Genomic DNA, 15,207 nt, shown 5'->3' with positions numbered 1-15,207 from the left:
ATACAGACAGGTTTCAAAAAGTCCTTTAGCAATTAATCATCAAACAATAGAAAAGCTTTGTGCAACACCTTACTAGAAGCTTCAAGAAGGGTACAATTACAACCACAAAAAGACAAAACCATGATTTTTTATTTAAAAAAAAACCAACCTCAAAAGAACTGATCTTCATGAGAATATTATTGTTTCCCTGGATGATAATGAGGGACCGTGCCAGGGGTGGGGGGTGGAAGAACAGCACAAGTGTGGAGATCCAAGGTCTATTGCATGAGAGTTACCTCCTTCTATCCAGACACAAATTTACACAAGTCACCCACAAACTCAAATTGTCAGAACTTTGCAAGCAAACCAAGACCCTTTCTTCTACATGCTTGCAAAAAACAAGGACATAAAACACAAGCAAAGTAACCAACACCACGTAGGCTCATCTATAGCCATGGGAAAGACATTTGCCACAAGCTGGGACTTTGTAACACTCTCAAACAGATTGCTAAGTAAATACCTCTCTCAAAAAGAAATGGGTCACCCACAAGCCACATCAATGTACAAACAAAATTCTAACTCAAGAATGTCACACACTGAAGACTGTTCTTCTTACATTTTGTTTAGCCTTAATTCTTGACAAGAGAGGTCTGCTTCTCCTCTGCTGTCCCAGTTCTCATCAAACAAGACCATTAGCTTCCACAAGGATAGCCATTCCCTGTGGTACAAGCCACTAAAAAGCTTATTGATAACACAATTCAATTATATTAATTTTCATCTTTCAGAAATACTTGCAAAGATCTATTAAGAAAAAGTAGGGGCACGAGGGGAAAGGGAATGAGTCTGAGCAGACACCTTTCATGTAGCAAAGGAGTACTGAATTTAATTTTATAAAAGAAAAATACATTAATTAGTTATGTTACTTTAGCTAGAGCAATCTGCAAAGATACAGCTGAAAGGAACTTTTTCAGAAAGTTGTACTTCATGTCATTGAAAAAAAGTTTTACAAACACAACGGACATATCTTTACAGGAAATAAATTCGGGTTTGCTTTCTCGTATTGCCCCATAGGTTCCATTTCCTTGTGCTGCACAGGCAGTGATGGTTTGCAGCACAGCAATGACGGATTATTAGCACGGAGTTAGGGCGGCCATGAGGAGTTCCATTTTATACACAAAGTTACGCCCTTCCATTTTATTCCACTGCACTTCCTTGAATGGCCCTCGAAGGTGATTCCACTTGTTGTCTTGCAGTACATCACCTTTGGGGAGATCCTTGCACTGGCTCCGTGGAAACTGAACCATAACTTTGCTGCCACTTTCTGGACCATTACGTACTGTGACAAACAGAGAGTTTTATGAGCATTTTTGCACTGTTTGAATTCCTCATATTAAATATCCTTCCTCCTGTATGTTATACATTACTCCTACTCAATTCCAAACATGCTCAAAGCAAACAAGGGAAATTACTTTTTAAAAAAAGTTTTTCTCTTTTAACTCTCCCTTTTCTCCTACTTCTCTATGATTTTGTTGTTTCAGCACTGCATGTTCTTGCTTAGAGCAAAGCAGAGAAAATTTGACAACACACCCCCAAATGTACACCTTAAAAATGCATTTAATTTTTTCCAACGATGCCAGGAAGGGTAAAGGGGTTTTTTTGCCAGTTGTTATCTTGGATGGATTCCCCACCATTCTGCTGGAAAATGTGATCAAAGGGCATTGTTTCTAGTGGATTTTTCTTAAACAGACAGGAATTAAGTCACTCAGGATAGCTGTTGCTTTTAATTACATAATTCTGCAAGATTGGTGGAAGGGTGATGCTGTTCTGTAGGTTTGGATGGGTTTGTGTGTTTTGATGTTGGGTGGTAGCGGCGGTTTGTGCAAGTTTGGTTTTGAAATAAGCAGTTAGGGAGGTAACGCGTCGCTTTCCCCTCACCTAACAAGGCAGCCTTCTACAAAGAGAGGGCTATCAAGCTGATTGAACATAATTTCTCTGTCAAAAAATCAATGCTGACTACTCTCCATCATGTTCTTCTCCTTAATATGTTTGGAAACTGCTTCCAAGACTGGTTTTTTGCCTCATCTTCATGATAACTGCAATGAGGCTGACCAGACTGTAGCGTTCTCCTTCTCAGATACAGGATGTGACATCTGCCTTCTCCTAGTCCTCAGGAATCCTTTCTGTTTACCACAACCTTTCAAAGATGATCAAGAGTGGCCTTACAATGACATCAGCGAACTCCCTCAGCACTTACGGGTACACCCCACCTGGTCCCATGAATTTGTGTACGTCTAGCTTATTCAAAGGTTCTCTAACATCTAGCTTATTCAAAGGTTCTCTAACATCTAGCTTATTCAAAGGTTCTCTAACTCGATCCTCTGCTCCTGAGGGTAAGTCTTCTTTGCTCCAAGATTTCTCATGGTCTCAGGAACCTGAGATTCCTGAAGGCGAGTCTTAAGACCAAAGCAAAGACGGCACCAGGTATCTTGGCCTTCATGTCCTATGCCACCAGGTCCTCTCTCCACTTAACAGCAGGCCCACATTTCCCTAGTCTTCCTTTTGCTGCTGACGTACCTGTTGAAGATCTTCTTGCTGCCCTGTATGTCCCTCACCAGATTCAACTCAAAATGGATTTAGCTTTCCTATCCCCATCAATACATTCTTGGACAGTCTTATCAATCTTCCTCCCAGCTCAATTGGTCCTGCTTGTTATCTCTTGCAGTCTCCTTTTTTATGTCATAAGCTTAGTTATGAGCTCCTTGCTCATCCACACAGATATTCCGTCACCTTTGTACAACTTCCTGGCACATAGGAATGACCATTCTTGAGCCTGAAAGAGGTGATCCTTGAAAGGGATAATCAAGCAGCTCTCTTAGACCCCTTTCCTTTCCATCCCATAGGATGGTATCCTATAGATTTCTTCCAAGAAGATTCCTGAAGGGACCAAACACTGGTCCCGAGTTGTGATCTTGTTTGCCTTGTTCCCTTCTCTCAGAACCCTGACGGTTTCTGTAATCTATTTTTCTATTCTAAGAAATATATTCAAGCCTGGGTAAATTAAACCAGACATATTAAGTGGTTTACTGGACAAAGCATTAATTCTATTTAGGTGTCAATTCCACACACAAAAAAGATTTTTTTTCTAGAATATTTTGCTATAAATTGACATTATTCTATAAAAGTCTAGAGAGTACCTCAGAAAGAGACTTACAAAGCCTGCAGAATTCGCTTAAGAATTTTAAGAATTTCCATACATTTGCAATAGAAAACACTACCTGAAATGGCATAGTCTCCATTTGGCGATGCTACAGTTATTGCTGATGCATTACCAATACTCTCCACCGGCCCCAGACCAACATGATTACTAAAACTCAGCACGTGCCATCCCATAACTTTTGCAAGCTGCTGAACTGCATGTACTTGGTGCTGTGACATCTGAAAGAAAACAAAAGGTTCATCTTCTGTTCAATATTTGCACACCACCGAAAGAATTGCTTACTGGTTTTACCAAGTTTTTTGAATTCTGCTGCAGTTACTTTTATAAAAGTGACTTTGCTTCATAAGTTCTTTAGTTTCACAGGAACTTTTTTTTAACATATACGCTATGTAAGTACTAGTTGAGCTTTGTGTTATTTGAATTTAGACCAGTTACTTTGCAGACAGAGAAGACCACTGTACTAAGCACACCATGCAGCTAGTTTTCATAGGTATATGGATTTATGCATTTTATTTAAGTATTGTTTTCAATATACAAAACCCTTTACTTGGGTCTCAAGAACTGATTCAAGTGATACAAATAGGATTTTGAAATAATCCTTTCTTTGAATGGAAATAAGACTTCTGCTGTAAAATATATAAAATCTGTAAAAGTATTAACATAGCAAACTCAGGGAAAAAAAAGTTGAAGTTCAGAGGCATGATTATTTCCATTAATGCTCAAGTGTAAACACTGGGCTTTAACAGCTTAAAGGTTTAAATGCACTTGGTTTTGTGTATCATGACTTAACACTTGCAACAAGGAGGTACTGTTCAGCAGTTCTCTGTGAACAAGTCTGAAAACACTTGACCAAAAAGAGATACCCTCAGCAGAATCTGTTTCAACTTGTTTTCTGTGTCGTGCAGTTTCGTATAACTGCAACAGGCCAACCACTTTATTAAAGACCTGTATTTTGACTATTTATAATGCATAGTAAGGAGACTGTCACTTCTGACTAAAACCAGCAGCTTGCTCTAAGCAATTAAGAAAACACAGTTCATTCAAGTATCAGCTGATTTAGTAATAGCTGATGCAAAGTAAACACTAACAAGACAATGTTGAAATGGCAGTAATTGTGGGCTCGTTAAGATCTCTACTCCAGACAGGACTTGGTTACAGTAAGTTTCATATATTGAATACCTTCCTGTCTGTCATGACTCTCACTGACTTGTTCTGAAGTAAGCAAAAATCTTAGCGCTCCCATGAGTAGCATAAAGAAATGTATTTTAAACAGGAGGGAAAAAATTATTATTACTACTGACCGTAGCAAGAACTGGCATTATATTTCAGTAACAGTTGCTAAAGTCACTATACAAACATATGGAAAAATTCAGTCATCCACCTTCCTATTTTCACTATCTTTATTTGAAGTTATCTAACATTTTCTACATAAAGGTGAGATTCTAACTTCTTGTTTCCCAAACAATGTAAGAAAGGGAAGATTAATATATATGAGTCTACCTGAGATAAAAGGAAATCCTGCAGTTCTTGTTCTTGATGAGACAATGTAATAACTCTTCCATCTCTATGCACGACTCTGATCTGTTCAACTCCGATGTTCAGCTGTAGTTGAATGGATCTTTGAAGACAAGATGCACATTTATTCAAAATGCATGACAACACCTAAGAAAACAGGAAACTAAAGAACACAGAATCCCTCCCCTTCCCTGACAAGAACTCTAAGACGAAGATGGTACAAAGACTATAGAATACAACAGTAACTCGAAACATTTCCATTTCATTGCTCACCACAACAGCTCCCTCTACTGCAGGAGACATACTCTGGGGCAAGTTCCCAGACCAGGTCCACTGCTTGTTCAGGTCAAGGAATCTCCTGAGCTGCCTCACAGCTCCCTGCCTGCCACTGTGCCCAAGTTTCCTTCCAGGAGCGCAGAGGAAAATGGTGTGTACACAGGGCCTGCTCTATCCTACAGCCAAGACTTGGACAGCGTATGTACTCTGAAACTGAGACTGTGAATTGCACCAATGACTGCAGTCTGCTCCACACTATGGACACAGCCAGAGAGGACTGCTCAAAACAGAAAAAACAACTGGGTCATCCACTGTTAACACATTAGTTAATTCACTGCTGGTCAGCATGCAGACATTCATTTCTGGAACATGAAATCTCTTATTCTGATGACAATGTGCATAACTAATAGCATGAATTATGCGAGTTCCACGTTTCAGTACCTATACAACCAAGCTCGGACTGAGCTCTCCTTGACCAGACTGGAAGTGCAGAATCCAGCATATGCAACAATACTCTGTATTTGGCTATCTCTGTCCAAAGTAAATGCCCCCTTAAATGGCCACTTTGACCTTCAATTCCTTTGACAGGAAACTGTGCTAGTTAATTACTTATTAAGTTTCTTCATTAAAGTGTAAAGAGGGTGAAGAGTTTTGTTAGGGTGACCGCTCCCCCACAACTCAGAGAAACAAACCCACCCAAATAATGGGCTCCTATTTGTCTGCCTGAAGATAATCCAAACCTGTAAAACCACAACTTGAATACACTCTGCCACCGCTGTATGCTTCTACAGCTAGAAAGATACGTGCATTTTCATACTTACTTGCATATCTGTTCATATCCTTGAGAAGTTATTAGAACTTTAACACTGGATTCATAAACGTCATTTATATTGGACCAGTGGGCCTGAATCTGAGGATCCTCAATACGACTAGCCAGACTGTCAATGGTTCGAGCAGTTCTAGAAGATAAAGATATACTCCATGCACAATAATCTAGACAGTTTGTGCTGCTATCTTGTTTAAAGATACTGCGCAGCAAAGAATACTAAAAAAGATTTACGTAGTTTAAGAAAAGTAGGGACCATTATCAGCAGCCTACATAACTATCACAGAGATCTTGAAGAACTTTGATTTTTCCTTTTTATTTTTTACTAGTGAGTGTTGTTTGCTCATATTTCTTGATATGTTATCAGTTCTTAGTACTTAAAGACTATTTTAACAGTGAAAGAGGAAGCAGCTAGTTTTAAGAACAGTGAAAAAAGATCAATTGTATTCTACATAATAGTACACCATACTGTAACTTTAACAAGAATAGCTTGTGACCTACCTGCGTCTCAAAAAGATATGTTTTGCCTGCTTTATTATCTTTTCCAGAAGTCCTTCATTTGCCTGTAAAGAACTGATATCATTTTTATCAAAAGCCTGGGGTCCTGCAAGTCTCATTCTCTTATGGCCAAAAGGTGCACTAGCTGGATGCGGCATCACTGTTGAGCTCAGGGTTTGCTTGTGACACTGCAATAAACAAGAGATGATATAAAATGAAGTGACCAACAATGTATCTGCAAGAAATAGTATGTATACGACAATATGCTGCTTCATATCGGATTTAAGTGTACATATTTTGAAAAAGTGCAACTTTTTTTACTTTATAGACTTGACAGCACTTTAAAGCCAGCTTTACACTCACACGTTGCCTCCCCTGTTTATGCAGGTCTTTCAAACCCTATGGAAAGTGATTTAAACAACAACAACAACAACAACAAAAGTCCTAGCTAACAAAAATTTGGTAGTACAGCAGTAGCTCTTACTAAGAAGTCTGCCTTGTATACATCTCTGGAGATAGAACAGTCAAACAAAAATAAAGGAAGCATTTGAGAGATAAAAAAACTGAGGTTCAAAAAGATTCATCAACTTGTTCAAAGTCAAGAAAGGAAATTCGTAACAGAGCTGGGAACTGAACCAAAGCTTCAAGAAACCTAGTTCAGTGTTTAAAACACTGGACTATTCCACACGACTGCATGACTTGCAAAGCCATGCTCTAAGGAGATGAACACTCTCTGAAACACAGTTTCAAAACTGCTTAGACATCTAAAATTGTGTTCCTTTCCTGAACAGACACAACCTCAACCTTCTATCCCAAGTCCTTCTGCTAGAATCTAAAACACCGAAGGAGGAGTGGACCTCAAGCAAAGTTATTATGGTAACTGACTGTTCTTTCTTCAAGGGAGTACAGTCTGAACAGATGCTCACTTGAAGTACTTGATAAGGACTGATTAGACACAAAGGAGAAAGGGAGACTGATAAGCTGTACTGGAAAAAAACCTTGCACGACTTTGCTGAAGTGAGCAGCTGGGCTTGAGGTTAAGTAAAGAACTAGCATTCCATGGAAGCATCCCTACCTACCTATACACACAAACTGAATGATAGGTTGCCTTACACAAATGGATAGAAAGTGACTGGCCTCTAGTGGCACTCTGTTGTCACAAAGTGCCGCACACTGTAGAAGACTGAACAAAAGCCCAAAACCTCTTTAGTACTTGACCATAAATGCATTACCTCTCTGATAAGTTGATGCAAATTATGTTCCAGAACATAGAGATGATCTTCTGGATTCTGTTTTTCAGAAGCAGACTTCTGTGATTTTTTGTCGTTGGAAGAGTGACACAGAGAAATAGACAACTGCAAACCTGTACAAAGCAGATTAAAAAAAAATATTAAAAAATGAGGACACTAAACATTTTCAAGGAGGCTACTAAGAACCAGTTTTCTTCACGTTTTATAGTCAGTAGTTTTACAACCAGTATTCACTGTATTAGAGAAAAATAAGAGGGTGATGATGCCGGAGAGCAAAGCACCAAAGGCAAGTGGACTTGTTACTCACTAAGTCACTGACTCCATCCTATCTGAGAAGTCATTGCAGTCCAGTTCCCACTGACTGGAAAAGGGGAAACATAACCCCCTTTTTAAAAAGGGAAAAAAGGAAGACCCAGGGAACCACAGGCTGGTCAGTCTCACCTCTGTACCTGGCAAGACCATGGAGCAGATCCTCCTGGAAACTATGCTAAGGCACAGGGAAAATAAGGAGGACGCTGGGGACAGCCAGCATGGCTTCACTATGGGAAAATCATGCCCGACAAATCTGGTAGCCTTCTACGACGGGGTTAGTGTTGGTGGATAAGGGAAGAGAGACTGATGTCATCTACCTGGACTTATGCAAACCATCTGACACTGTCCTACATGACATCCTTGTCTCTGAACTGGAGAGACTTTGATTTGTTGGACAGACCACTCAGCGAATAAGGAATTGGTTGGATGGTCACACTCAGAGTTGTGGGAAATGGCTCAATGCCCAAGTGACTAGTGGTGTTCCTCAGGGATCAGTATTGGGACCAGCGCTGTTCAACATCTAAGTCAGTGACATGGCCCGTGAGATCAAGTGCACCCTCACCAAGTTTACCAATCACACCAAGCTGTGTGGTACAGTCAACATGCTGGAGGGAAGTGATGCCATCCAGAGAGACCTTGACAGGCTGGAGAGGTGGGCCCATGCAAACCTCATGAAGTTCAACAAGGCCAAGTGCACCCTTCACCTGGGTCAGGGCAACCCGTCGTATCAATATAGGCTGGGGGACAAAGGGATTTGAGAACAGCCCTGAGGAAAAGGACTTGGAGCTATTGGTGGATGAAGAGCTCAACATGGCCTTACAACATGCACTTGCAGCCCAGAAAGCCAACTGCATCCTGGGCTGTATCAAAAGAAGTGTGGCCAGCAGGCTGAAGGCGATTCTCCCCCTCTACTCCACTTTCAGGAGACCCCACCTTGAATACTGCATTCAGCTCTGGAGCCCCCAACATTAGAAGGAAATGGACCTGTTGGAGCAGGTCCAGAGGAGGCCACAAAGATGATCAGAGGCTGGAGCACCTCTCCTGTGAAGCCAGGCTGAGACAATTGGGGGTGTTCAGTCTGCAGAGAAGGTTCCGGGGAGACCTTATAGCAGCCCTTCAATACTTAAAGGGGGCTTATAAGAAAGATGGGGACAGACTTTTTAGTAGGGCCTGTAGCAATAGGACAAGGGGAAACAGCTTTAAACTAAAAAAGGGTCCACTTAGATTAGATATTCGGAAGAAATTTTACTGTGAGAGTGAAGAGGTACTGGAACAGGTTGCCCAGAGAAGCTACAGATGGAAGTGTTCCAAGGCCAGGCTGGATGGGGCTTTGAGCAACCTGGTGTAGAGGAAGGTGTCCCTGCCTGTGGCAGCTGGGTCAGAACTAGAGGGATCTTTTGAGGTCCCTTCCAACGCAAACCATTCTATGATTCACTGAAGTGTTGACGGGCCAACTATTAACTCTGTGCATTTCACACTGGTTTCTATGACTTGATCCCACCCAGAAAGAAGAGTTCCCAGGACGCCATTCCTTCCCCAAGGAAGGAATGATTTACCATCATATATATTCTTCACATGATCTCATCAGTCATGTACCCTTTGTAAGAACAGAGGATTCACCAGGCAACTCTGAGCCATGCTCACGCTGTTTAAGTATCCTCACTGCAGAGCATTAGCCTCTGTTCTTCTGAAGACCCATTAACTCAAGTCTTAAGTTTCACCTGCTTGCAATTCAGGAGCAATGACTTACACACAGCTCCAAGCTGCAATGTGCACATGGCATTACAGTTGACAGCTTTAAGTGCTACTCACAAAAAACATAATCACAAAGAAAACAAATCCAAAATCCACACAATAAAACGTAAATTGGTCACTAAAGTGCAGTAGTTGAATGATTCTATAATTAGCAAGCAAAACTCAAGTTCTCAGAATTTGTTTTTCAAAATCTTCGAAAAACAAGGAGGGGTGTGTGTTGTACATCAATCAGAAGTTCATGTTTAAGCAAATAAGCATAGGTTAATAAGTCTTAAAAAGTTTCCTACCTGGGAAAGGCTGGGAGATTATCTGATTTTTCACAACAATATGAGGAATTTGTGACTTAATTTGAACAGCTTCTCGTGACAGCTGGGCAAAAATTTCTTTACATAAAAGAACATTCTGTGCAGTCTCCAACTTCGTCTGCCAGTGTGGAGAACCTGGAAAACATGTATCAAACCTTTGCAGAAGGACAGAGTAAAGAGAAGCTACCGTTTCGTTTGGATACTGCGCAGTAGCTATGAGTAATTGCTAAGATAAGGTTGTCAGTATCTTCTATCCAAATTGAGTATTTTCAGATTTTTATCTCAGTTAAGCAAGCACTTTAAGACAACACTAATGCATTTTACTCTAATCTTACATATATGTGTATTGTGAATTGCAACTCCCTTCTGGAACTGTCTATTACATTACCAGGCCTTTTATGAACTCTGCTTATGAACCTCTGCTTCTTAAGTTGCAATTTACTTTCAGTGATACTTCTAGCTTTATTAAATTCACTCTACAATGATCCACCAAATGATATTAAGTTCACATATGTGCTTTCATGGGATTTATGGGCCAAAAATTCTTGGAATACTCTGGTCTGAGTAAGCACACAAGCTCTGTACTGTACCCTGAATACCATATGAAACATCTACATAGTACAGCATGCTGTCTCTGTTCAAGACAGCTCAAGCACCTGCGTCACAGACCACTGCAAAATAAAATCCTGCCAGTTCTTTTCAACCCTGAAGAGTAAAGGATGATTTTTTAATCCCAAAGGTTTACAGCCTCACATACTAGCACATATCAAATGAATCACTCTACTATGTGCCAGGTGAGCTGATGATAGTTAATGCACATACTGCCAGCAGCTTCAGATCCAGAGAAAACACAGGAGTCACGCAATCAAGTGATGCATTTTGGGCAAAGTTAAGACTGAACAGTCAGTCATTCAGCTTAACTGAACTAACGGGATACAACTGGCTGAAACACAATACCTTGGTTTACTTTCAGTTATGTGCTCAAACTTTTAATGACTAACAAAAGGCACTCCAGAACACTTATAAATAAAATCCTAGTAATTTTGTTTCAGAAACCAAGTGAGCACATATCAAAAAAACGAAGGAGCATACTTTGAAAGCACCGTGTTTCCAAAGCCCAAGCAGCATCTAAACAGAAAATTTCAGTTTAAATAATAATATTCCTGCTCACTTTCCAGCTATTAGCTAAAATTTTCAAATAAATCATCATATACAAACCCATTTCTTGAGAACGTGCTCAAAAAACAACATATAGCTACTTATACCTGGTTTTGATTTTGGCATGGGTCTTTTAAAGAGATTGACTGTCCCAAGGTCACCAATGTCTGGAGCTTGTTTCTGAATAGAAACCTAGGTGAAAAGAGGTGAAATTATTTGATAATTATTCTTTGTTGCAAGCACACAAATAAACCAAAACCCACACTACATTATCAGAGTTTCTCTGGCTTACCTTGATATAGGCTGACCCCTCTAAATCACTTGGAATTTGAACATCCAAAGGACAGTAATCCTCAGGTATCTTTTTATCCAGGTCAATGTCAGTGTTCTTTATCACCTCAAATGTGCCATGATGAAGAAAAAGGGAGCCTAAGAAAGGAAGCACAAACATACTACATATAAAGCATCGTCTCCAAATAATGAAGCTTATACATCTGTTCTGGAAGAATATGTATTTCTAAGTCTCCAAACCTCCCTAGCTGTGTTTGACTCAAATTTCTTAATGACTTCTTCAGGTAAATTATAAAGTGCATTTCAGCACATCAGCATCTCCGTCCTTGTAGTGGGTTTGCGTGGCAAGGTTCTGGTAGCGGAGGGGTTCTGTGAGAAGCTGTTGGAAGCTTCCCCTGTGTCTGACAGACCCAATGCCAGCCAGCTCCAAGACAGACCTGCCCTGGCTGAGATCGAGCCCATCAGCAACAGTGGTAGTGCCTCTGGGATAGCATATTTAAGAAGGGGATTAAAAAAAAAAAAAAAAGTCTGCACAACACAAAATTGCAGCGGAAGAGAGGAGTGAGAGTATGGGAGAGCAGCAGCCCTGCAGACCCCCTGATCAGTGCAGAAGGAAGGCCAGGACACGGTCCAGGCGCCGGAGCAGAGATTCCCCAGCAGCCCATGGTGAAGACCATGGTGAGGCAGGCTATCCACCTGCAGCCTGTGGATGACCCCATGCTGGAGCAGGTTTGCTGGCAGAACTTGTGACCCCACGAGGGACCCATGATGGAGCAGTTAATGAAAGAACTGCAGCCTCCGGGAAGGACTCACGTTGGAGAAGTTTATGGAGAAGTCTCCCATGGGAGGGACCCCACGCTGGAGCAGGGGCAGAGTGTGAGGAGGAAGGAGCAGCAGAGACAGCGTGTGATGCGCTGACTGCAGCCCCATTCCCCGTACCCCTGCGCCACTCAGAGGGAGGAGGCAGAGAAATCAGGAGCGAAGCTGAGCCCTAGAAGAAGGGAGGGGTAGGGGGAAGGGGTTTTTAAGTTTTGATTTTTAGTTCTTATTATCCTACTCTGATTTGCATGGTGATAAATTAACTTCCCAAGTCAAGTCTGGTTTGCCTGTGACAGTAACTGCTGAGTGATCTTTCTGTCCTTATCTCAACCCACAAGTTACATTTTCTCTCCCCATGCAGTTGAGGAGGGGAGTCATGAGAGTGGCTTTGGTGGGTACCTGGCATGCAGCCAAGCTCAAACCACCACAGTCCTCCAACGTGTGTTTCAAAATGGTGTCAGTAGATTCAGTAGATGCAGGGAAAAAGCTAAAAAAAAAAATATAATTATTTAAAACAAGACAAAAATTTAACTGCCTGAAGTTTTGCAAGCAAGTAGCTTAAGGGGCAGCATCCTTATGGATTTAAAGGAACACTGATGATGTTTGGCTTACAGTCTTAAAACTATGACAAAGTTCTGTCTGTAATAAACAACCATACAGCCAACCATTCAGGTGGGACTGATAAAAGCAGATGCCCACATCTGTCCTAGCTGCATTTTTACATTCAGGGCATGGTTCGTCTAGTTTAGGATGCATCATCCAAAGAGAGATGTATTTTGGGTTACAGCTACAGCTTCTTCATGAACAAAAGATGAATAACCCTAAACTTGGCCTTCCTCTCCTTCACTGATGACAAAAGGAGCCCAATATAACCAGTTCAAATGCCTGCTTTGTATCTGTCTTGTGAGATTCCGTATTCGCTTTTTCACTCTGCAATTGACTCTAGCTCTGGGCTGGCTATCCTCTCTTACTGTAATCCATGAAATAATGCATATTCTTAGTATCGTTTCTCACAAGTATAGGAATAACAGGTATAATAAATCTAAGACTACGCTCTTTAGTCATATGGTTTTGTTTTAGATAACTCTCTGCTCCTCAAAGGACTAAGATGCAATGATCCTTATGAGTCCCTTCCAACTTGAGATATTCTACAATTCTATGATCTTCACTCAGTGGAAAATGCAACACACTCCTCAATTTTCTTTTAAATGTTTACAGCTCAAGTGTAGAGAAAAGACAGAGATTTACAAGGTCTACCTGTCAACTGATCAACTACACTGTCAATGCCAAATAGTTTCTGTAAAGCAATCTTTACTAGAATCCTACACAGTCCTGTCTCATAATTACAATAAACTTTTATTAAAGTATATTAACTATTAGAGATCTTCCATCTGTTTCTCCAGTTACAAAAAAAATAAAAATCATATAAATATCCATTCTTGAGAAAAACAAGACCCAGCTGTTTACCTGCACTTCTGTAGCTCAGATCACCAAGAATTTTGTCTCCCACTTTCCTCAGCTTCCAGTGTTGCCTCAATCTTAGCAGTTCAGAGTTGAAGTCTCTTTGTCGCTTATTTTCCTGGTTTTCTGCAACCGATTTGGATAATCTTTCTGCACCTTTCAAGAGGATTTGAGCTGCTCCAGCTAATGACTTCTTTTTTGAAATCAACTGTAGAAACTGAGGATTCTAATAACAAAGAGAAAAAGCTACTTGCATCTTAATTCTTCAAATAGTTCGTATTAATGGAAACTAATTGTCACTGACTACTAACTTGGTTTTGCTGGATGTTTAGTAACTTATTTAGAATTACTTTCAAACCAGCACTATAGCCAAAAGTAGCATTTTAACTTACAGCCTCAGTAAAGAGGCCTTTGAAATCAGCCTGACCTCCCATCCTCAGCCTTACCCATAAAGCACTGTACCAGCACATCACAAGGAATATTTTACTAAATCTTCTATGTATCATAAGCAAAGAAATCCAATGAAATAAATCTTTAGCATCAAGATGTACAAACTACAGAAACAGGCACAATATACCTGTTTTTGAGGGAGCGGATCCTGCACAACTGGATCTAGAGTCATGAACTTTTTATCCTTCACAATGCTAAGAACATCATACAGCACACACATCTCAGTCAAGGCACTTCTTAAGTTGTTCCTCACTGAATCCCAAGGCCAGAGGGATGGCTGAAATTTTACCAACCCTAAAAATGAAATTTAAAAAAGGAAAGCAAAGGATTATAAAGAAATACAGTGTAAGGCTCATTCTTAAACCACAGGGAGGCCATCGCAGCATGAAGGACAACGTAACTGCAGGACAGCTGGATCCGTCCTTTCCCAACTCTACCGCTGCAGTTTGCTGGGGCTCCATCCCGAGTGTCCCGGCCCGACCCGCGGCCAGCCCTGGGGATCCACAGGGAAGGCAGGGCAGGGCAGGGCAGGCCCGAGCGCCTGCGGAGCTGCAGGCTTGCGTCGGCCGCAGCCCGGCTGGGGAGCCCAGGCCCGAGGCCGGGCCGCCTGACAGGGCGCCGCGAGCCCGCCGCCCCTCACCTTCCTCATCCTCCGCCTCGCCCGGCTCGGCCCAGGCGCGGCCCGCCGAACCCGGCTCGTCCTCCTCGGAGCCGGAGCCCTGGCTGAAGTCGATGCGCTGCGCCAGGCGCGCCAGGTTCTGGGACATGGAGAGCGGCTGCAGGTAGGTCTCGCTGCCATCCAGCCCCACCTCCTGCACCTGCTTCTCGCACGCCGACTCGATGCTGATGCGCACCGCCGGCACGCCCGCCATCTTGGTGCGACCTCCGACCGCGGCTGCCGCCCGCCTGCGCGACCCCCGCGCCAACTACGGGTGCCGGGCGGGGGCGGGGCCGACGCTGGGCGGGGCCGGCGCGGCTGCCGCGATTGGCTGCCGCTGCCGCCTTCCTTCGCCCTCTGCCGTCGCAGGCAAACCCCGGCCCGGGTTACACCTGCGAGCTGGCTCCGAGCTGCTGCCGTTTTCTACGGCGTCATTT

General features: G+C 42.1%; 1 protein-coding gene across 1 annotated transcript; it reads right to left on the bottom strand.

Annotated features, from left to right (window-relative positions):
• Window positions 1-107: 107 nt before the first annotated feature.
• On the bottom strand, window positions 108-15,045 carry MED17 (mediator complex subunit 17). The gene is made up of 12 exons (XM_027799002.2): window positions 14,753-15,045; window positions 14,240-14,406; window positions 13,669-13,888; window positions 11,384-11,520; window positions 11,199-11,283; window positions 9,916-10,068; window positions 7,544-7,674; window positions 6,315-6,499; window positions 5,809-5,946; window positions 4,697-4,814; window positions 3,255-3,414; window positions 108-1,315 (listed from the first exon to the last, which is right to left on the bottom strand). The coding sequence occupies exons 1-12, from the start codon at window positions 14,982-14,984 to the stop codon at window positions 1,110-1,112; spliced, it is 1,932 nt and encodes a 643-aa protein (XP_027654803.2). The 5' UTR covers window positions 14,985-15,045; the 3' UTR covers window positions 108-1,109.
• Window positions 15,046-15,207: the final 162 nt, after the last annotated feature.

The sequence above is a fragment of the Falco cherrug genome, chromosome 2, assembly GCF_023634085.1.
Source record: "Falco cherrug isolate bFalChe1 chromosome 2, bFalChe1.pri, whole genome shotgun sequence".
Lineage (NCBI taxonomy): Eukaryota > Metazoa > Chordata > Aves > Falconiformes > Falconidae > Falco > Falco cherrug.
The sequence above is the reverse complement of the archived record's forward strand: the minus strand, read 5'-3'. Positions and strand labels throughout refer to the sequence as shown.